Source organism: Myxocyprinus asiaticus, chromosome 32 (genome assembly GCF_019703515.2).
Source record: "Myxocyprinus asiaticus isolate MX2 ecotype Aquarium Trade chromosome 32, UBuf_Myxa_2, whole genome shotgun sequence".
In the NCBI taxonomy this organism is placed as follows: Eukaryota; Metazoa; Chordata; class Actinopteri; order Cypriniformes; family Catostomidae; genus Myxocyprinus; species Myxocyprinus asiaticus.
In genome coordinates, this window is record NC_059375.1 from 8938768 (window position 1) to 8961984 (window position 23217).

General features: G+C 40.3%; 1 protein-coding gene across 1 annotated transcript in view; it reads left to right on the forward strand.

Moving 5' to 3' along the window:
• The window catches only part of LOC127423369 (coiled-coil domain-containing protein 6), a 33442-nt gene extending 14446 nt beyond the window's left edge, over positions 1-18996 (forward strand). The window contains exons 6-9 of the mRNA XM_051667618.1: positions 1898-2054; positions 11374-11474; positions 12523-12644; positions 15028-18996. Coding sequence (XP_051523578.1) covers positions 1898-2054; positions 11374-11474; positions 12523-12644; positions 15028-15192 — 545 coding nt within the window. The 3' untranslated portion in view covers positions 15193-18996. The remainder of the gene's footprint in view (positions 1-1897; positions 2055-11373; positions 11475-12522; positions 12645-15027) is intronic.
• Positions 18997-23217: the final 4221 nt, after the last annotated feature.

The window sequence follows — 23217 nt, forward strand, 5'->3', positions numbered from 1 at the left end:
AGCGGAGGCAACTGAGACTTGTCCTCTGCCATCCGGATTGAGGTGAGTAACCACGCCACCACGTGGACCTACTAAGTAGTGGGAATTGGGCATTCCAAATTGGGAGAAAAGGGGATAAAAAAAAAATAAATACAAAAAACATTTTAATAAAATACAGGACATATCATTATTTCTCAGATGAATCTAAGAAATAATCAAAGATTAATCAATTGTCAAATTAATCATTAGTTGCAGCCCTAGAAGAAACGTATAGGAACAAGATAGTCCTGTAGTACAGAGAAGAACCGCAAGAACTGAGGGTGTCATTTGGGACAGTGCCTATAATGTAAATAGCAGATATTAATTCACACAAGCAGGCATGTTCAAACAACTCCTCGCATAATGACTGAAATAATTTCACAGTCATGAGTTCGTGTGATCTTCACTGTGATCTTCACTCCAACCTTCTCCCAGATCTTTGTAATGTGTTTTTCTTATTTCCAAAAAACTAAAACGCCGATATTTACAGTACCTTGGAAATATGAACCGGCAGTCTGTTCAAGACTGATATACATTAACCAAACATTCATGTGTGTTGTGTTTGTCACATGCATTTAGTCATACTGTCCTTAAAGGGGTCATGGAGTGCGATGATTTTATTTATTTTTTTTAAATTGTATTATCTTCCCTGAGGTCCAATGATAGTTTTTTTGCACCAAAAGAGTCACAACTAAGTAATATTTGATCATTTTCAACCCTGTTTTTGGCCCTTTGTCTGAAATGCTCTGTTTTGGCCTAAGCGCCTCCTTAAAACTTCAATGTAAACGCCCAATGTTATGATTGGCTAACATCATGCAGCCCCTCAAATTCAGCATACTCAATCGGAAGAGAATGAACAAGCCCCTCAACATTATAAAACATATTTGCAGGGTTTGGACATAACCCAACACATTGCATCCAGATATATTAAACCGTTCATCTCAAGCACAACTGTTATCACTCGGCACCATAAACTATCAAACTGTCATGACATTTGAAATATTCATAAATGAAACGGTTTGCTTACATTTTGGATCATGTCCAAGTGTTTTTAACTGTCCCATTCTTCAATAACAGTTCATTTGCAAAGCTTTTAATTCGTATTATCACAAGCAATCCACACTGACATGAGCTGAAAAAAAATAAAATAAATAAACACACACATCATAGTCCAAAGCACAGTGAAATGACACACACGCATACTGTAGGTGCACTAAGGTGCACATTGCCGGAAACACATTGAAACGGTCAAAGACGTCCATCTAGTCTATGTTTACATACACCAACAATTAAAAATAGCGCAGATGGGCGAAAGAATGTGTCCATTACGTGTTTGTGCTCAAAACAACAAGAGGCAGCAGCTGAATAAAAGAGAATTGCTTCTCCCTTTTAGAGTTGTAACTTAACACTGCATCTTTTAAAAGCGGCGAGATACATGGCAGTGGTCAAAGAGTCTGTGTAGTTTATTTTCATATACAAAATAATTCAAAATAGTCCAGATTTGTCCCCTTTGGTGTTCAGGATTATTTAGCCACACAAGGCCTGCTCTCTTGACTTGAACTGCACACCAGTGGGCGGGGCCAAGGTGATAACGCATGTTGTGGGATGTATAAATACAAATGTGCAACAGACAGATTTCAAAACGAGACATTTTAGCAGGGTGGCAACTATAAATGCTCTTTTTATACTGGGGAGGAAGTTTTGAGTTCTGAAATTTACAGTTAACACTTATATGTCTAAATATCAAGGAAAATTTGACTCCATTTCATGACCCCTTTAATTGGTCGACTAATGACCATGCAAGTGAGCCAATGTACTGTTACCAAATGATTTAACCATAAAGGTAACTGTGCTCATTAAGATTATTGTGTGTCTACAGATACAGAGAATAGGGCTCAGTACATAGAAGAAGAGCGGCATATGCGTGAGGAGAACATCCGGCTGCAGAGGAAGCTTCAGAGGGAAGTAGAGCGCAGAGAGGCCCTGTGCCGGCAGCTGTCTGAGAGTGAGTCCAGCCTGGAGATGGATGACGAGAGGTACACACAAACCTGAATGGCACATGCTACCATCACATGAAACACCTACTGCTCCATTTCATCATTTCCCCAGACTAGGGGTGAATCATGCTGGCCGACTAGTTATGCAACAATCGTATGACTAGTTTATCTAAAGAATTTTCATTTTGTTTTTTTTTCTTTTGTATTTTTACATGTTGTTTTTAGCATGCTGACAACATGCTGTGCTGTCCCTGTTCCATAGTTTGCACTGTAAAACCCTCTCGTCTTTTAATTCATCCACTTTAAAGCACCGGCACAACAGTTTTTTTTTTTTTTTTTAAGCCCACCACAAATGTTGAGTCAAGTTAAAAATAGTAAAAATAGTCTCAAGACCCCTGTATTCTGTTTTATTACATTACGCCTTCAATCAGGGTCGGGTGAACCTGAAACCTAATTATACAGGATTTCTTTAAGGTCGATTTAGTTGGTTTATCATTCAGACAACCCACCAACTAGTAGATTCTGAAAATATGTAGTTTTGCACATCTTTTCACCATATAAACAATATGTAGCTGCACCAGTGTTTTTTCTACATAATTTTTTTTTTTTTTCTGCAGGGTTGCACAAACCCTTTTTACAAAGCTGAATTTTTAATTGAGCTGTCAAAATTAATGCATTAACGCATGCGATTTAATTTAAAATGTTTAATGCGGTAATTTTTCTTGAACACAATTATCACATTTACCAGTTTTACATTAGATTCTGACATTTTATTCCACACCATGTGGGTTCTAAACGATCTGTCCGGGGACAGTATTACACTGACGTACACATCAAAAACAAACACACAGTGATTCTGCGTCAGTTATCAAGTGATGGGGAAAGGACCTCTGTCAGTTGTACAAAACAAACCCAGATGGGACTTGTGAAAGAAATAAAGTACTTTGCAGCCTCTGTTGTGCAAAATTTAATTACCACAAAAGAATGTCAAGTCTTGACTCTCACCAAAACACCAATACAGATGAAGTATATTATCATTAAGTGGGCAGTGCCAACGCTAAAAGCAAAAAAAGATGTGTGCTGCACTTTTCATTAGGAGTTTAAACCACCACTTGACAATTGCTGTAGCAAAGTGGCCACAGTCTTCTGGCCTAATAATATTACGGAGGTTTAGAGTTTGAGATTTAATACGCATTGCAATGAATACGCAACCTATGGGGAGACTAGTTCTTTCAATTTGTCAACCTCTCGCTTAGACTTTGGAAAACGTTTAATGTTACTTGAATTGGTGCTATTTTAGTGCATTTCTATCTTTATACTGTGAAAGGCTTTGTTTGGAAAATGTTAGTAAGAATTATTGTTACATATTGTTTTTGTTTTCTTTCCTAAGAAGAAAATAAATGCATTTTGTCGGGAAAAGTATATATAGAGTCAAATTTCAGTACTTTCAAAATCTGAGGTAAACACTACATTTACAGTTTGTCAACTCTACAACAGTCAAGCAAGTCTTTCAATCCAAAATACTTACAAACCAACGACTTGTTTCCGACAGGAAAGAATGTGCTATCCGTGTTTTTTCTTAGCTACAACTTTCACAGTTGTATTGAAAAATACTTTTACAGTTAACTGTTATAAATGTTAGGGTAAGGGTGTTGATTAGGGATGGGCACGAGTACTCGGACGTGGCAGCAATGATCGATCATGAAAACAATGATCGATGGAGATCATGCATGATGTGACTTTTCACTTAATTTGAAATTCAGTGACAATTACCTGACAACTAAACAAGTGTTTTAAAGGGGGAGTTTATTTTTAATTTTGAGATTGTTGTGACGTTGAGGGGTACATTGATTTTCAGAGATGTCTCTGTGTAATTAACCGTGTTTTGAACACCTGTCTCCGCAAAACATTTGCTAAACACATTTTATTATCCTTTAATGTAAGAACTTTGACTCGTTAATGGATATTATAAAAAAAAGTGAATGTATGTCACTGACTGTAAACCTCCTTGCCCTGGTTGAAGAAATATTTGTGTGACGTAACACACCTGCATCTCGACGAAATGGGAGTTGAAAATTTCCGCACGAGTTTCCAAGTTAGAAGTCTGACATAAAGTGTCATTCCGTTGCACTTTCCCCAGTTGAAAGGTAGAAATTCCGACTCTCAGAGTTGAATGGAACGCTTCATGAATCAACATGGCAACAACAATACGGAGCACCGCGGCTTTCCCCACAGGAGCGAACGCTTGGGGAGACGCACGCACGCCCACACACCCCCCCCACACCAGGCGTGTGGCAGTGGACTCAACACGCTGTGAGTGTTTCAAACAGCTAGACAGAGCGCAGCTAAATGGAACAGAATGCAGCGTCTTCAAAACTGAACTTCAACTTAACATGTATATTAAAGATGCGATGGTTATGGCATCTCCTGTTAAGCCAACCGCGATTTGAAAATGGACTGTTCAGACAGTCACTAAAAAACTGGTGCGTGCTTACTTGGGCAGTGAATCTTCACATAATGACAAAATACGATGCATTATATTTTGATTATGCAATCTTTTGTACATTTTGTAACAGATTATTTTATAACGGCCTATAATAATGAATAGACGATACACTGGAACAACAAGATGTAATGCAGCAGCCAAAGACGTTTGTCAGACATGTTAATATATATACAGTTATGTGCATGTCATTGCCCCTCGAGTACTCGATGAGTACTTAGTCCGACTACTCGAGTAGACAAAATGTCCAAAATGCCCATCCCTAGTGTTGATGTGTAGATGTGAATAGTCTTGTAATTGATGTTGGTGCAGGGCAGGTGTTTTCTCTTTCCCTCATCAGTTTTGACCAGAATGTCGGGGCTATCTAGCCTTTTGACATGGTTGAATTGCTCTATAGCGCTTTAAGTGTGGTTTCACATATAGTACGTTTTAAGTGAACCAAACCCAGTTCGGTTAAAGTGAACCAGAAAGGGAACCAGCCGCAAATGACCTCAGTGCTTTTGGTGTTCACAATGTGTAAGTGGACTTAAGAGGACCCAGTTTCTTTTTTGGTCCTCTTCACATTATTGTGGTCTCAGACCCCTTGTTGTTCACACTACAGCTCAGACCCCATTGCAGCAAGGGCTGTCACGATTATGAAATTTGGCTGACAATAATTTTTCATAAATAATTGCGACTATTATAAGCAATTGTCATACAAATTGTCATACTACTTAAGGTTCACATATGCTTATTACATATGCCTACACCTTTAGTAATTTATTGATGTTTAACTTGAAATCATATAATAAAAGAGGGCTAAATGATTACTTTTAAGGCTTTAAAGAATATTGAATTTTTCATTAAATTATTGCACAGGGATAGAATTACAAAAATTAATATTTTATGTTACATAATTTATGTACAAGCCCTTATTTCGCATGAAGGAATATGTTTCTTTATTTACAGTTGAAGTCATAAGTTTACATACACTTAGGTTTAAGTCATTAAAATAAAAAATTTTAACCACTCCATAGACTTCATATTAGCAAACTATAGTTCTGGCAAGTCGTTTAGGACATCTACTTTGTGCATGACATGAGTAATATTTCCAACAATTGTTTACAGACAGATTGTTTCACTTTTAATTGACTATATCACAATTCCAGTGGGTCAGAAGTTTACATACACTGTTAACTGTTCCTTTAAGCAGCTTGGAAATTTCCAGAAAATGATGTCAAGCCTATCTTAGCTTCTGATAGGCTAATTGGAGGTGTACCTGTGGATGTATTTTAAGGTCTACCTTCAAACTCGGTGCCTATTTGCTTGACATCATGGGAAAATCAAAAGAAATCAGCCAAGACCTCAGAGAAAAAAAAAATCTGGACCTCCACAAGTCTGGTTCATCCTGGGAGCAATTTCCAAATGCCTGAAGGTACCACGTTCATCTGTACAAACAATAGTACTCAAGTATAAACGCCATAGGACCAAGCAGCCATCATACTGCTCAGCAAGGAGACGCATTCTGTCTCCTAGAGATAAACGTAGTTTGGCGCGAAAAGTGCAAATCAATCCCAGAATAACAGCAAAGGACCTTGTGAAGATTCTGGAGGAAACAGGTAGACAAGTATCTATATACACAGTAAAACGAGTCCTATATCAAAATAACCTGAAATGCTGCTCAGCAAGGAAGAAGCCACTGCTCCAAAACCGCCATTAAAAAAGCCAGACTACAGTTTGCAGGTGCACATGGGGACCAAGATCTTACCTTTTGGAGAAATGTCCTCTGGTCTGATGAAAAAAAATTGAGCTGTTTGGCTATAATGACCATCCTTATGTTTGAAAGAAAAAGGGTGAGGCTTGCAAACCGAAGAACACCATCCCAACCGTGAAGCATTGGGGTGGCAGCATCATGTTGTGGTGGTGCGTTGCTGCAGGAGGGACTGGTGCACTTCACAAAATAGATTGCATCATGAGGAAGGAAAATGATGTGGATATATTGAAGCAACATCTCAAGACATCAGCCAGGAAGTTAAAAGCTCAGTCAGGCAAATGGGTCTTCCAAATGGATAATGACCCCAAGCATACCTCAAGTTGTGGCAAAATGGCTTAAGAACAACAAAGTCAAGGTATTGGAGTGGCCATCACAAAGCCCTGACCTCAATCCGATAGAACGTTTGTGGGCAGAACTGAAAAAGTGTGTGCGAGCAAGGAGGCCTACAAACCTGACTCGGTTAACCCAGTTCTGTCTGGAGGAATGGGCCAAAATTCCAGCAATTTGTTGTGAGAAGTTTGTGGAAGGCTACCCAAAACATTTGACCCAAGATAAACAATTTAAAGGCAATGCTCCAAATACTAACAAAGTGTATGTAAACTTCTGACCCACTGGGAATGTGATGAAAGAAATAAAAGCTGAAATAAATCATTCTCTCTTCTATTATTCTGACATTTAACATTCTTAAAATAGTGATCCTAACTGACCTAAGACAGGGAATGTTTTCTATGATTAAATGTCAGGAATTGTGAAAAACTGAGTTTAAATGTATTTGGCTAAGGTGTATGTAAACTTCTGACTTTAACTGTATCATCTCGAGAGTAATGGAGCAAGCAAGCGTCTCCTCCTGCGTGTCATTTACATTGTGTGTATGAGCCAAGATCATTTGCAATTGTGCAAATAAAATTAAAGTGAAACTATAAAAATCCTCACTTGTATTTTCGTGGGAGTTTGGCACGAACCTCCGTAGATGGTAGGTCCATCAGAGCACTTTAAAGTGGTTCATTTTAATGTACTGCTCTGCTCTGAATGCTGCCTGTCCATTCATTTCAGGTGCTCAAATAATACAACAATAACTAAATATAAGACATGACAACACTTCATGGTAATCATGGTATATCTATATTCACTTTAAATTCACATGTGGACAGTAAATTATGACTGGAATCTGAAGTATGTAATGCAGCTATGTATGGCAAGCCACAAGATACTTATGTCATAAAATGCAAAGCGGACTGGTACCTCTTCGCTTTCAAATCACTCAAATCAATCAAACCACAAAAGGACCCACAAATGAACCATACTCGGACCACCTCCTGAGGTGATCTGAGTACGGTTCACTTTTGGGTTCTTTTAGGGGGGCCTGAGACCACTTGGGTTGTTCACATATACAGGTGCATCTCAATAAATTAGAATGTCGTGGAAAAGTTCATTTATTTCAGTAATTCAACTCAAATTGTGAAACTCGTGTATTAAATAAATTCAATGCACACAGACTGAAGTAGTTTAAGTCTTTGGTTCTTTTAATTGTGATGATTTTGGCTCACATTTAACAAAAACCCACCAATTCACTATCTCAAAAAATTAGAATATGGTGACATGCCAATCAGCTAATCAACTCAAAATACCTGCAAAGGTTTCCTGAGCCTTCAAAATGGTCTCTCAGTTTGGTTCACTAGGCTGCACAATCATGGGGAAGACTGCTGATCTGACAGTTGTGCAGAAGACAATCATTGACACCCTTCACAAGGAGGGTAAGCCACAAACATTCATTGCCAAAGAAGCTGGCTGTTCACAGAGTGCTGTATCCAAGCATGTTAACAGAAAGTTGAGTGGAAGGAAAAAGTGTGGAAGAAAAAGATGCACAACCAACCGAGAGAACCGCAGCCTTATGAGGATTGTCAAGCAAAATCGATTTAAGAATTTGGGTGAACTTCACAAGGAATGGACTGAGGCTGGGGTCAAGGCATCAAGAGCCACCACACACAGACGTGTCAAGGAATTTGGCTACAGTTGTTGTATTCCTCTTGTTAAGCCACTCCTGAACCACAGACAACGTCAGAGGCGTCTTACCTGGGCTAAGGAGAAGAAGAACTGGACTGTTGCCCAGTGGTCCAAAGTCCTTTTTTCAGATGAGAGCAAGTTTTGTATTTCATTTGGTCCTAGAGTCTGGAGGAAGGGTGGAGAAGCTCATAACCCAAGTTGCTTGAAGTCCAGTGTTAAGTTTCCACAGTCTGTGATGATTTGGGGTGCAATGTCATCTGCTGGTGTTGGTCCATTGTGTTTTTTGAAAACCAAAGTCACTGCACCCGTTTACCAAGAAATTTTGGAGCACTTCATGCTTCCTTCTGCTGACCAGCTTTTTAAAGATGCTGATTTCATTTTCCAGCAGGATTTGGCACCTGCCCACACTGCCAAAAGCACCAAAAGTTGGTTAAATGACCATGGTGTTGGTGTGCTTGACTGGCCAGCAAACTCACCAGACCTGAACCCCATAGAGAATCTATGGGGTATTGTCAAGAGGAAAATGAGAAACAAGAGACCAAAAAATGCAGATGAGCTGAAGGCCACTGTGAAAGAAACCTGGGCTTCCATACCACCTCAGCAGTGCCACAAACTGATCACCTCCATGCCACGCCGAATTGAGGCAGTAATTAAAGCAAAAGGAGCCCCTACCAAGTATTGAGTACATATACAGTAAATTAACATACTTTCCAGAAGGCCAACAATTCACTAAAAATGTTTTTTTTTATTGGTCTTATGATGTATTCTAATTTTTTGAGATAGTGAATTGGTGGGTTTTTGTTAAATGTGAGCCAAAATCATCACAATTAAAAGAACCAAAGACTTAAACTACTTCAGTCTGTGTGCATTGAATTTATTTAATACACGAGTTTCACAATTTGAGTTGAATTACTGAAATAAATGAACTTTTCCACGACATTCTAATTTATTGAGACGCACCTGTACACATTATACCGCTCTGAGAGCACTTGGAGTGCTCAAACGAACTAGGTGTGAGAACGCCTATCGAGTGAAGCCCAATTTAATTGCGCTAGTGAGCCACTATGCGCTATTCTGTCCCCGGAGCTCGCATTTCGAGGGAAGCCCATTTGGCGCTCGTGCAACTGATAGAGAAGGGCACAACTTCACACTGCAATCACTCCACGCACATCCATGTCCCACATGAGAAGCATATATTTAGTGCTTATCAAACAAGATGAAAATGAAAGTTGCTACATCGACGGAAATGCGTACAGAGGTGGCTGGCATTAGAGTGTCAGTGTCAAAATAAAGGGACATCTTAACCTCCTGAGACCCGAGCATGAATTCTGTGTGCATTTTTCCATTTCATTTTTGTATTTTTAACTAGTAGCACCTAATGAACAAGCAAAAAAAAAATTGTGTGTATGTATGTATGTATGTGTGTGTGTGTGTGTGTATGTATATATATATATATATATATATATATATATATATATATATATATATATATATAAAATATTGTTTATTTTTTTTCTCTTGAGCAAATAGTTTTCCTAAAAATGTATGTCCTCATATATGGACAGTGTGACTAAGTGAAATTAAGAAATGCCTCCACATGCTGTGAGTCTCCATGGTGTCATGCACAGCAAGCCACGTGATAAAATGCGCGGATTGACTGTCTCAGAAACCGAGGCAACTGAGACTTGTCCTCCGCCACCCGGATTGAGGTGAGTAACCGTGCCACCACGAGGACCTACTAAGTAGTGGGAAGTGGGCATTCCAAATTGAAAAAAAAAAAAAAAAAATACCAAGCTATAGAAAGATTTTTTTCATCAATTAGTTTGAGTCCAGAAGTGTTCATGTTTTGAGACATTATAGATATTACAGCTGATTTTCTAGAAAAATGAATACAGAATTCTGATTAAAAGTGATGGCCAGCATCATCAAATCACTGCCAGTTAGGGCTGCCCCCGACCAAAGATTTTCCTAGTCGAGTAGTAGTCGTTAGTTTAAGCCGTAAGTTTTGAATGTGTCGGAAAAACCAGCAAGGAGACTGTCTAAACATTTTGTTAATTTATAAAGAAAAATGCACATGAAGTTAAACATGCAGTAAGCGAGGTACTAATTTAGCTTCCCCACGAACACTTGGATAATCCTAATAGCGCATATTTATCTAGGTTATCTAACGTTAGAGCGAGCGGCCATGCTAAGTGGCTAACGTTAGGCTACTTACATGTTTCAAATGATAAGCCATGTTTGAGGTTGATGAACGATAGGCGAACGTTTGCCTGCAGAGTTTGCATGTCACCTTCTTGGGTCATCCTTTACCCTCTCGAAATGATCCCACACTTTGGGTTTCCTACCCGACATAATTACTGCATGAGCCAGCCATGTAAATGATCATGTCTGTCCGTCACTGACTGCGTGACTTTGCCACTTCCTGTGGAGTTTTTTTTTTTTTTTTTCTGCAACCAACCGACCAATCAAAACTTGGTCGACCAAGACTCTTCTCATCGACTAACGTTTGGTCGACTATTAGGAGGCAGCCCTACTGCCAATCATGTTAAAATAGAATTTTATTATAAAATTCATTATCTATGTACTGATTATCATTGTCTTCTGTCTGCCAAACATATTGAGTGGTCTAAACATCATCTGCAGCCTGAAACTGAACATTTGGTCAGATATTAGAAGTGAATGCACTTAGCTGCATAGGAAAGCTATAGGATCCAGATCGATGGATTGTTACACCCCTAGTTGCCTGACCAGTTCAGTCCATGATTCAGACTGATCACTATAGTCTTCTTTTCAGTCTGTTTCACCAATCTGGTCGACTGATACATAAAGGAACCGCATCAATCAAACGATTTACAGTACAGTACATTGCCCTTTCTTTTTGCATGCAGTCAGTTACATAGGACAACACAATAGAAAGTTAAAATTCTGAGAAAAGTTGTTGCTCAATCAGAGGTCCTAAACTTATCAGATCCTCTCAGCCATTTTGTTCCAGTATGCCAGCAGACATTTATGTGGTTATTACTGTACATAGGTCAGTGTGTGCAGTGTACTGTGTTGATTCTCAATGTCCTATCTTTAACTCACCTGTTTTTGTGCAGGTATTTTAATGAGATGTCTGCTCAAGGCCTGCGTTCACGAACCGTATCCAGTCCCATACCCTACAGCCCATCACCGAGCTCCAGCAGACCCATCTCACCAGGTACACACGCTTTCAGTGCATTACCGCAATCACTCTCCAACAATCTGGATGTAAACACATTTGCATGTAAACACTGGGTTAACAATCTGATTTGCATATTGATGAGTTCAGTAATATTGATTGGATGAATACAGTTTACGATGAGCACGCAAACTGTTTTAATAACTGCTAATCCATAGGTGAACATGTTGGCATGCAAGTCAGTTCTGGGTTTTTTAAGTTAACTAAAACATACAAAATCAAATAATACTGTCTCTCTACATAACGTGTTTAGCATCACCATTCAACTTTTTGAATGGTGAAACTACATACAGCGCGTGAAATTATCTGCAACTGCACAAAACTACAAATCGCATGAAAATGTAATGAGTTAAGCATGGTTTAGTTTATTATTGGTTGTTTGTTGCTCAACAACTCACTGTAACGTTATATCACTGCATCATTTCACACTGCATGTCTTTGGCACCACAGTTTCCTGCTTACCCTTCTCTGGAGGTTATAATCCAAGGTTAAAAGAGGTGCTAACCCATTTTTCAAATTTCAGTTGTGAACATTGCGTTACCCAGGGTTAAAAATGGCCTTTGCCCATGGATTTTAAAGACATGTACCCAGGGTTAAGCGTAGTGTGAAAAAGCACTATTGATCCTCCTCTTCTACTTTTATTAACAAATTTTTTAGTAAATCAAATTGTTAACTTGGCAACATCAAAAGGCTTAATTACTTTAAAGAACAGTGCATTGGATAATAACTTTTCACCTTTGGGTTTTCTGTTTACAGTTTCTCATTATGACTTTTTCCAATAGTTTGAGTACAAGTATGAGTACTAGTAAAAAGGCATGTGAATAGTGAGGAATGTAAAGATTCTGGATCGCATCGGGAAAATTGCATGTTCGGGAACTGTTAACACAAACCAAAAGTCATGAAAATCATATGGTTCTGGTATGCAAGTTGGTATGGAATAACTTTAAGAATTACACTAATTCCTTTTGTAGAAATTAAATGAGTGCATTTGCTAAAGTCTTTCTCACTGTGATGTGTGCTTCTGCAGGGTTGTCATATGCCAGTCACACAGTGGGCTTCACCCCGCCCACCACACTGACCCGAGCGGGCATGTCCTACTACAACACGCCCGGCCTGCACGTCCATGTAGGAGCTTCACATGGAATCACAGTGAGTTCTTCCTGGTCTGCTGCATCATGCCTGTCTGCAATCCCCCCACCCCCACTTACCCTGAGATTTATTATAGACTCAACCTGTGCTCTAGTTTCTGTGTCTTTTGAATGCACAGCAAAGTTATGCAGAAGGATTTTCTGCAGAATCATCTTAAACTTTAAGTTCTTTGAACATCCTGAATTTTTAAAAGCCGTGTCCTGACCGGATAAGCAAATATTTAACTAAAGGTGACACTGATATCAAATAGAATCTGCACCTGCAAAAGTTTGACTTTAAATGTCCATTGTTAACAAAGTTCTACACATTCCACCCCTTACTTGTTTTTTTGTGTATTTTGGCTCATTTGATGTTTTTTCAGCTGACAGTAGTTTTTTAATGGCAAATGGTGATATCTAGAAATCAGAGTGGCCAGGGGCTGATATAATACCGATACATAACCTATAGCCTACATAATACAATATAATTGAAGCATATGAGATGTACGTGATATTTAACATAACATTTTACAGAATGCACCTAAAATGTAAAAAAAAAAATCCACAAGGCTGTTTTTGTTATTTTGGAACAAGATGAACTACCACTACTGTTAATCGACCAAGTGTCTATGATTTTCAGTTCCACTGGGATTTCGCTGCACTTTTTCTTGATTCTTGCGGTCCAAAATGACTGAGTTTGCTGCAGCTTTGCTTAAAAATGGCAAAGCCATTTCGTTTGCTTGTATTATATTGCAGTATACTTATTTAATTTGTGTCAATGAGGGTATAAGTGAAATTGCCTGTAATTATTTTACAACAAAATTACAATATAATACATTTAAGATGTGAAACCCATGATATGGCTAAAATGAGTTCAATAGACCATAAATTATTTTTATATTAAAATGATATGCCTCAGACAATGCAAGTAAACTTTGGTAATGTTAAAGTAGTATACCTACCATAAAACAGTAAATTAAAAATATGCTTGTTTGAGATGAGCAAGTTCTGCTGAGAACAATCACTGGTGATCACCAGCAGTGGCATGCTGGTTAGAAATCTGTCCAACTTGCTGTGATGCCATGGCAAAAATACTCTCGCGAGAGCAAGGTGGCCTCAGTGTTTAGAGCCAGATGGCACAGTTGCTTCTCCCAGCTGTGCAAACTGCAAGCACGATGGGAAATGACTTGCTGATGACAACTGTGATGTTCTCTTTTAAAATGTTAATTATTTTATTTATTTTTTTAAAATCTATTATGTTTGTGTATAAATTATTTTTGAATATTCCCAACACTTTACCAGTGAGATCTCTGTATGGGATATGTGATTATCATATTTTTTAAATATCTAAAATATGTGTCTTAAACTAAAAATGGATGGAAAAGTCACGGCTTTGGGGGAAACTAAATAACAGGTAACAGGGTCACTTGTTCATCATATTAATTTTCATTTCCATGCAACACAATTTAAATTACATCCACTTCATCAGCAATAAAGCACATAAACGGAAATCACACAATATCTGCATTTGAATTCATAGGTGGCTCATCCACTACGAGAAGTGAGAACTATCCGACTTAAAAGCACTTATTTCACTCCTCTCCAGACTGCAGCCACCTGCTCTCGTCTTCTTTCAATGGCGAGGCCTTTGGCATTTTAAAACTAGCCTAATTTTAGGCCTGTCGCAATTATATCACCTGATAACAATCATATGATATAACAGTGATCATCTGAGAGAACTGTGATTGAGCACTTCTATTTCTAATAACATTTTACTATCCATATGAGGGATTTTTAAGCGAATATAGAAATGCCAATCATCAACATGTTCCATGAATGTTGGGTCTTATTTTCTGGTGTAACAATGTATTATGTGAGCACTCCAAATGAACTGAGGCAGTCACCAACCCGCTCCTCGGACCATTCAGAGCAGCTCCTGAAGACCAAGTGAAGATTAAACGCTAGCTGTGATGAACACGCACCATTTATTGTGATGTTTGATGGGTCATTTTATTGATGATTACATGGACGGAAAACAGTGTTGCAAATGATGAAATATTGAGTTTTGACTTTATTTGGTTTGTTGTTTTTTTGGGGTTCGTGATGTATCGAAATTCTATATATTGTCCCATCCCTTCTAAATGGCAAGAGTGATAAATCTCCTGTATTTCCAGAAAAGAATAACATAATATGCTGATTACATGTACACAGGTATATTGTAATAGCTGTGAAGCATGTAAAGTCTTTTTCAGAATAAAGGCGTAACCAGAATATGAACCTTAATCAGAAAGGAATGTGCATGTAAACATGGTCAATTTCAATCTTCACCTGTTTGAAACACTAGATGTGGGACATCTTATAACAGTCTGTAGATGGTATTTATATGTCCTCTCTTTCTCCCACAGAGACCCTCCCCAAGAAGAAGCAATAGTCCGGACAAATTCAAGCGTCCTACACCCCCACCTTCCCCCAACACACATGCTGGTGTGCAGCCACCACCTCCCCTTCCACCCCCTGTGCATCCAGCATTATCCCAAGCAGCTCCGTCGCAACAACAACGGCCGCAGTAGTCCTCGCAGCCACTGATCAATGAGCCATCAGAGAGGACTCAAAAAAGAGCTGATTTAACAACCCCCCCCCCGACATCCGACACCCCAAAAGCCAAAGGCTTAACATCTGCATCGACTCGCTCTGAGATTGCAAAGGCTTCACTATTAATCTGTGTTGTGTTCATAAAGTTTTGTGTTTGGATGCATTGATTGCGTTCATTTAAAATGGTGATTGGGGTGATGGCGTACACAGCGTAGAGGGTTGCTTTTGAGGCAGGAGAAGGGAGTAACCGTTCCTCTTTAGGATATAGCATTGTTTTGACATGAAAAAGAGACTTAAAAGGCTGTTTCATTCAAATAAAAATTCTGTCATTATTTACTCACTCTGTCATTGCAAATCTGTATGACATAGTGGTTGTTCACAGCAAACACTTTTTTGCATCTATCTACCCCATTTAAAAAAATAATAATAATTCTATGTAAATATGCTCTAGAGCAGTGGTTCCCAACCCTGGTTCTGGGGTACCCCCCACCACACTCTTATTTGACACCCAATTCTGAACCTCTACTTATGAACTGATGAATCAGGTGTGTTAGATAAGGAAGACATCCAAAATGTGCAGTGTTCGGGGTACTCCAGGACCAGGGTTGGGGACCACAGAAAAAAAGGTCAAAGATGTCAGGGTAGAGCAGTGGCTCACACTGGAGTGCCATGTTTAAGACACCATATCTGGTTATAAGAACAAGACATCTGCATTCTGTTCCATTCGTGTCCAGATTTTTTTTTTTTTTTTTTTTGCAGAAGAATGTGTACAGTCTGAACAGCCCCTAACTTTCTTCCCTGGAACACAAAAAATGAAATTTTGAAGAATGTTGATGCTGATGCGTTCTTATACAATGAAACTGACAGGTTACTGAGGCTGTCAGTCCCTAACATTCTGCCTAAGATCTCCTTTTGTGCTCTATGGAGGAAAAAAAAAAATCATACAGGTCTTGAACAACAGGAGAGTGAGTAAATAATGACAACATTTTCATTTTTGAGAACTATAGCTTTAAAATTTCAGCAACTTCATATTGCATTGACATCAGTGTGTCAAGCGTACAATCTATGTCCAAAACTCTAGTACATTTGCTGGGATCATATATTTTCCATACATATGGACACTTTAAAAGTGTCAACCAGAGTGGACCAGTAGGACATTCCAGAAAGCTGCAGGAGGGCTTCAGTGTTCTAGATGGGATTGTGGTCAAAGCAGCTAATAGCCTTTTATAGATAAGAAGCAACTCTGGAGTTGGCAGAAGTTTGCCTGATGACGCTCTGACATTCTCGGTTAAATAATTGATAAGCAAGTGTCTCCGAAAGCAAAAAGGAATCTTTCTAATCAGACAGCCTGCTTATACAGCAATATGCATTTCAAAGTTACCTGTTACCTTGCCTTGCAAATTGTATTCAGAAAGCAAGACAGCAAAATATATTAACATGCACAGAATTTCTGGTGAAAATACTTTGCATTAACGGATGAATTTAATAAAGAAATGTCTGGGCATTATTTCACCCCAAAATAAAAAAAAAAAATTATATTTTGCATAAATAAAAATAAAAAAAGCCTATTTGTAGGACCATTAGGATTTTTGCACTATGACATTATTTTTGTGATGACTATGCCCATATACCCCCCAAAATTCTGTCTGGTCAAATGCTTTTTATATATATATATATATATATATATATATATATATATATATATATATATATATATATAATCTCCATACAATTAATTCAGTACAGGAAATGTACTATACAATTTGAAATATAAAATATTTTTTCTGCATTATAGTAGGATATGGAGCATAGGGGGATGCTTTTCTTTAAGTAAAATATAGTTAATTTTTTTTTTTTTTTTTTTTTTTTTTTGACCCAGACTTTGCTTGACAAGTGTTGTAAGATTCAGGTGAGAACATCAGCTCACTTTAAGGTAAAATGACTTTGTCTTTTGCGGCTGCTGCATATGTACTGCATTGCTGGTATCTGCCAGACTTCAATCCTCCTAATTGCTCCTAAAGTGGCCTTTTTTTAATTTCAGCAAAACACTTTAAATGTTAAATGAAATTGTGTGGATTACAAAGAGACTGATGTATGCAGAGGGTGTATTTTTATTTTATTTTTCTAATGAAGTATTACATTGTTTTGGCTAAACAGTGTTTAGTAAGTACCATTTGTGATTTTTTTTTTATTTTTTTTTTCGTGAAGTGAGTTGGAGCATGTGTAAATAGTCTCACTTTATCTCCCTGTGCGAATAGGCTCCAAGTTAACAAATAAATATGAGTTGATGCAGCTAAACATGTCGAACAAGGGAACATGAGGAAGTACTTACTCTATATTATGATAATTAATTGATTGCAGATTTACTGGAGATCAGAGCAAACCAGAAATTCATTTACAGGGACCCAGGCTGTTCCAATGTGGTGAAGACAGTTTCTTTGGGGTGGGTTAGCTGTTGCCAGATGGATGCTGTAAGTGTACATATTGCCCTTTGTGGTCATAACAACCCCGTCCTTAAACATCACTGTGCTTGTTGCACTGTGCAGCATGACATCAGGGGTTGTCATATTAACTTCAGGTTGTTTCTGTAAAGGCTTATGTGACTGTTTGTTTCTATCGTTTCTTTACTATGTATTTTTGAAAGCACAATTTTCTAGAGTGTTCTTCTGAGAACCTAGAATGTTTAATGTTTCATTTTGGTTTACCTTTGCTTTTGTTACTGTAAATATTAATTTCATTGTATAGAAAAAAATTAATACTATGTTTTACCATTATATACACTCACTGAGCACTTTATTAGGAACACTATGGTCCTAATAAAGTGCCCGACATGGTCTTCTGTTGTTGTAGCCCATCCACCTCAAGGCTTGACCTGTTGTGCATTGTGAGATGTTATTCTGCTCACTACAATCTGAGTTAGCCTTTCTGTCAGCTCTCCGTTGACCTCTCTCATCAACAAGATGTTTCTGTCCGCTGAACTGCCACTCACTGGATGTTTATGTTTTTGGCACCATTCTGAAGAAATTCTAGAGACTGTTGTACATGAAAATCCCAGGAGATCAGCAGTTACAGAAATACTTAAACCAGCCTGTCTGGCACCAACAGTCCTGCCACAGTCAAAAATCACTGAGATCACATTTTTCCCCCATTCCGATGGTTGAAATGAACAACTGAAGCTTCTGACTCATATCTGCATGATTTTATGCACTGCTGACACACGATTTGCTGATTAGATAATAGCATGAATAGGTATAAAGGTGTTCCTAATAAAGTGCGCAGTGAGTGTTTGTCACAGCAGATTTCAGCTTTACCAGAGCATGTCCTGTTTTCTGTATACCTTTTTTTATAGACTGTTGACAAATGAATGTAATGTTTGCTCATTTTACTGCTATCATTAACGGATGGAACACCTTTGAGCCTTAACTCACTGTGGTATTGCTAAATGTAACAATTGTCTAGTTTATATCCCAACATCAGATTATTAAAGGCTTTATACAGGGTTCAATTACTGTGATTTGTTTGTCACAATACAGATATTAATGCTGGGCTGTTATAAAGCAGGTGTGTTGCATCATTGTAAAGTAAGATAAACATACTGCATTATGTAATTGTATGGTTATTAAAACTAATGGAGAGCTGAAAACCTCAAATCAATGGGGGGAATTATGATGACCCTACACCAGGGGTGTCCAAACTTTTTCAACTTTGGTCCAGATGTAAAAAGAAATAAGGTGTTGCAGGCTGCATGGTTGTAGTAATAATAATAATAATAAAAAATTAGATGCCGCTATTGCATCTTTATATTGTATGCTTAATACGTAAGTTTTAATCACATTTTGTGTTTATAAAGGATATTTCTCTTACCAAGAATGCTTGTAATAGAACAGGAATGCAGGGTCAGAAATTAAGGGGGGGCTCGGAGAAAAAATGCCCCCAAAAGTGACAAATGCACTGAAGTTCAAGATGTGTGGGCAAACAATGCCTTGGTTTATGCTTTTATTTATTAATTTATACCATCTGAAATATTGTTCTTAAAATTCTACTTTAAGAGTAGCATCACATATAGTATGTTTTGAATAAAATAATATTTTGAATATTTAGAATGAAATATATATATTTATAGGGCAATTATTTGCCCCTTTATGGAAATGTTAATTCCTGGCAATGCTAAAATGTAACAAATATTATCCTGGGTAAGAACTTGTGTGATAAATCTAAGCTCGTGGGCAATGGAGGAGTCAGGAGACAGCGAACAGTTGAGGTGCGTCTTTATTGCACGCACACACATAAATAAAAATAAGCTCTCAGTAGCCGACTCAAATATAAATGCAGTCTTTTAATATGGTGCTGCCAGTCATGCACACACCACTTTCCTTCGACCACTCTCTCTCCCCCTCTGACGTGCCTTATCAGGTCTCCCTCCGCCATCGCTATAATGAGAGGTGTTAATTACAATCCAGGTGAGGAGACTTACCACTTTCCTTCTCCTGCAGACACATGACTACATCCCCCAAGCCACATAACCCCACCGCCAATTCAGGCCAGGGCAACATCCGGCCTGCCCACTCTCTGGATTCTCTGGATATTGGAGTTAAAGGGATCTCGAAAGTCCAGCGTTGAGTAAAATTGAGTCGCGCCCAACCGATCGAGTAACTTGTCAATTCATGGCATTGGATAAGCGTCAAATTTGGACTCCGCTTTCACTTTCCGGTAGTCAACACAGAACCGGATCGAGCCGTCGCTCTTCGGTACCGGAACTACAAGGTTGGCCCAATCGCTGTGCGACTCTTGTATTACACCCATTTCAAGCATTGCCTCTAATTCTTCCTGAACAATCTTTTTCTTGTGTTCAGGAAGACAATAGGGGTGGCTACGAACCACCACCCCCGGGGTGGTCTCAATATGGTGCTCTACAAGGTTTGTGCGACCAGGAAGGGCTGAAAACACGTCCGCAAATTCTGCTTGTAACCGGGCAATGTCTGTAAGCTGCGATGGTGAGAGGTGGTCTTGGGTGTCACCTCTGGCCCGAGCTCTGACCTCTCTGGAACTACCATCACCAAGGCTACCAGCACCGCCTCCCTCCATGGTTTGAGGAGGTTGAGGTGGTAGATTTGATGTGCCCCTCCCCATCCATTCGCCTAACCTCGTAATTGAGATCTCCAACTAGTCGTGTGATCTCAAAGGGCCCTTGCCACTTGGTGAGTAATTTGGAGCTCGAAGTGGGCAGCAATACGAGCACTTTATCTCCCTGTGTGCATTCGCGTAGTCGAGTGCCCCTGTCGTACAGTCGGCGTTGACGTTCTTGCGCTTGGAACAAATTCTCCTGTGTTACCTGCCCCAAAGTGTGGAGTTTTGCTCTAAGGTCAAGAACGTATTGAATTTGGTTTTTGCTATTCGAAGGCCCTTCCTCCCAGGCTTCCCATATGACATCGAGCATGCCGCGCTGCTGACGTCCATACAGTAGCTCGAATGGGGAAAACCCTGTGGAGGCTTGCGGGACCTCTCATACTGCAAACAACCGGGGTTTGAGCCACTTATCCCAATTTTTAGCGTCTTTGTGTAACATACGAATCGTTTTTCAAGGTCTTATTAAATCATTTGACCAACCCGTTGGTTTGCGGGTGATAAACACTGGTGTGAATCGATTTAATGCCTAATAATTCGTACAGTTCGCGTTGTATACATGACATGAATGTTGTGCCTTGGTCAGTGAGGATTTCCTTTGGAATCCCCACTCAGGAGATAATTTTGAAGAGTGCCTCCGTAACACTACGTGCTGAGATGTTGCGTAGAGGCACTGTTTCCGGATATCGCGTTGCATAGTCCACCAGAACTAATACAAAGCGATGGCCACGTGCAGTCTGCTCTAATGGCTTGACGAGGTCCATGCCAGTTCTCTCAAAGGGGACCTTGATCAATGGCAGAGAGCGCAATGGTGCTTTTGGGGTGGCCGGTGGATTCACCAACTGACATTCACGGCACGCCACACACCATTTGTGTACATCGCCGTGAATGCCCGGCCAAAAGAAATGGGCCATTATACGGTTCAAAGTCTTTTCGTGACCTTAGAGGCCAGCCATTGGGTTATAGTTAGCTGCCTGGAAGAGTGTTTCCCCACGGCTCTTTGGTACTAATAGCTGAGTTGTATTTTCTTTGGTCTGAGTGTCCTGTGTCACTCGATACAACTGCTCTTTAATAATAGAAACGTATGGATTTGTGAGTGCAACATTAAGCTGGAGCTATTGACCATCAATTACTTTCACCTGGTCAAATGCATGCTTGAGGGACTCATCACACAACTGCTCCAGGGGGAAATCCCTGGAAAGCCCCTGAGTACGGGAATTCCCTTGTCTGCGTCATCATGATGCGGGGCAGACGTCGACGGCCCTGGCACCACCTCTCCAGCCATAGCGTCGCACGTCACACAGCGCGACACTACTTTGCAGGACCCATCCACACACATTACCCTCAATACATTTTTAAAACCAGGCCAATTGGTTCCCAGAATTAGTTGATGGGTGAGGCGGGAATTAACCGTGGCTTCGACTCTATGCCTTTTTCCCCTGAATTGTATCTCAGTGGTAACCACCGGATACTTATGAATGTCACCATGCACACACCTCAACTTCACCTGTTTATTCTTACCCAATGCCCCGCCTTGCACCAAGCATTGGTGGATAGAGGTTTGGGAACAACACGAATCCACCAAAGCTTGATGTGTATCCCCTTTTACTCTTACCGGTATCCGATATGCCCCTGCCCGATCGGGCAGCCTGCGGAGCGTTGGGGATCCGGATCAGTGTCCCCACCTCTATCACCGGACATCAATCCTGGCAGTGCTTGGCTTCCCCACAGCTCCAACAAACCGGCCCAGGCTTTCCTTCCACACACATGGGAGCAGTCTCGCCAACCTGGGGGGGAGAGCGGAGGGAGACGGGGGAGTAGGAGGGACATACAAGGGGAGGAGTCCCCTGGACCGGGGATGGGGTTTGGGTGGGGCTCCTCCCCACTTCCTGTGAACCGGAACTGTGCGAGACTGTGGGGAATGGGAGGGGGGGAGTGTGAGACACAGGGGGTGGAGAGAGAGAAGAGGGAGAAGAAAAAATCACTGCTTCGCTGCCTCCTGGAAACGCCGCCATATAGTCCTCTGCCAGCTGGACGGCCTCTTCCAGCGATGCCGGGCGGTGGCACTGGACCCACTTGGACATTCCTTGAGGAAGCTGGGAGACGAACTGCTCCAGTACCACCAGATCGACAACGTCCATGGCACCGCACGTTCCCTCCGCCAGCAACCAACTTTTTTGGGAAAAAGCGAACGGGCGGCCGTGCTTCCCAAAGCTCAGGTGATCTAAAGAGCTGACGACTCTGCTCAGGGCTATGACCAACCCGTTGCTGGATGGCCTACTTCAGATGGTGGTAGTTAAGGAGGCTGGCGGCGGAAAGTTGTTGTGCCACTAGCCTCACCTCCACGGAGAGTAAGGGCAATAAGCAGGCCGTCCACTGGTCGGGAGGCCACTTCCACACCTCTGCAGTCTTCTCAAATATATCGAAGAAGGCCTCCGGGTCATTATACGACCCCATCTTCATCAGGGCCACGGGTGGGGTGGGCTCCGGGGAGGTCACAGCGCCAGCCCCCTCTCTGGCATTCAGGCTCTGGAGCACCTGCCGGTCCTCCGCTTGTGCCTGGAGCAGGACTTGGAAATGCTGTTCCTGCTCCAGGCGTACCTCCATTAGGAATTTATGCTGATTTTGTTGGATGCTGGCGAGGGTCTTGAAAACTTCGCCCAGAGGTGAGGACTCCATAACGGTGTTCTCCTCCAAAGCCGGGTTTCGGCACCACTGTGATAAATCAGTCAGGAGGCAGTGAACAGTTGAGATGTGTCTTTATTGCACACACACACAAACAAAAATAGGTTCTCAGTAGCCGAATCAAATATAAATGCAGTCTCTTAATATGGTGCTGTCAGACACGCACACATCACTTCCTTCGGCCACCCTCTCTC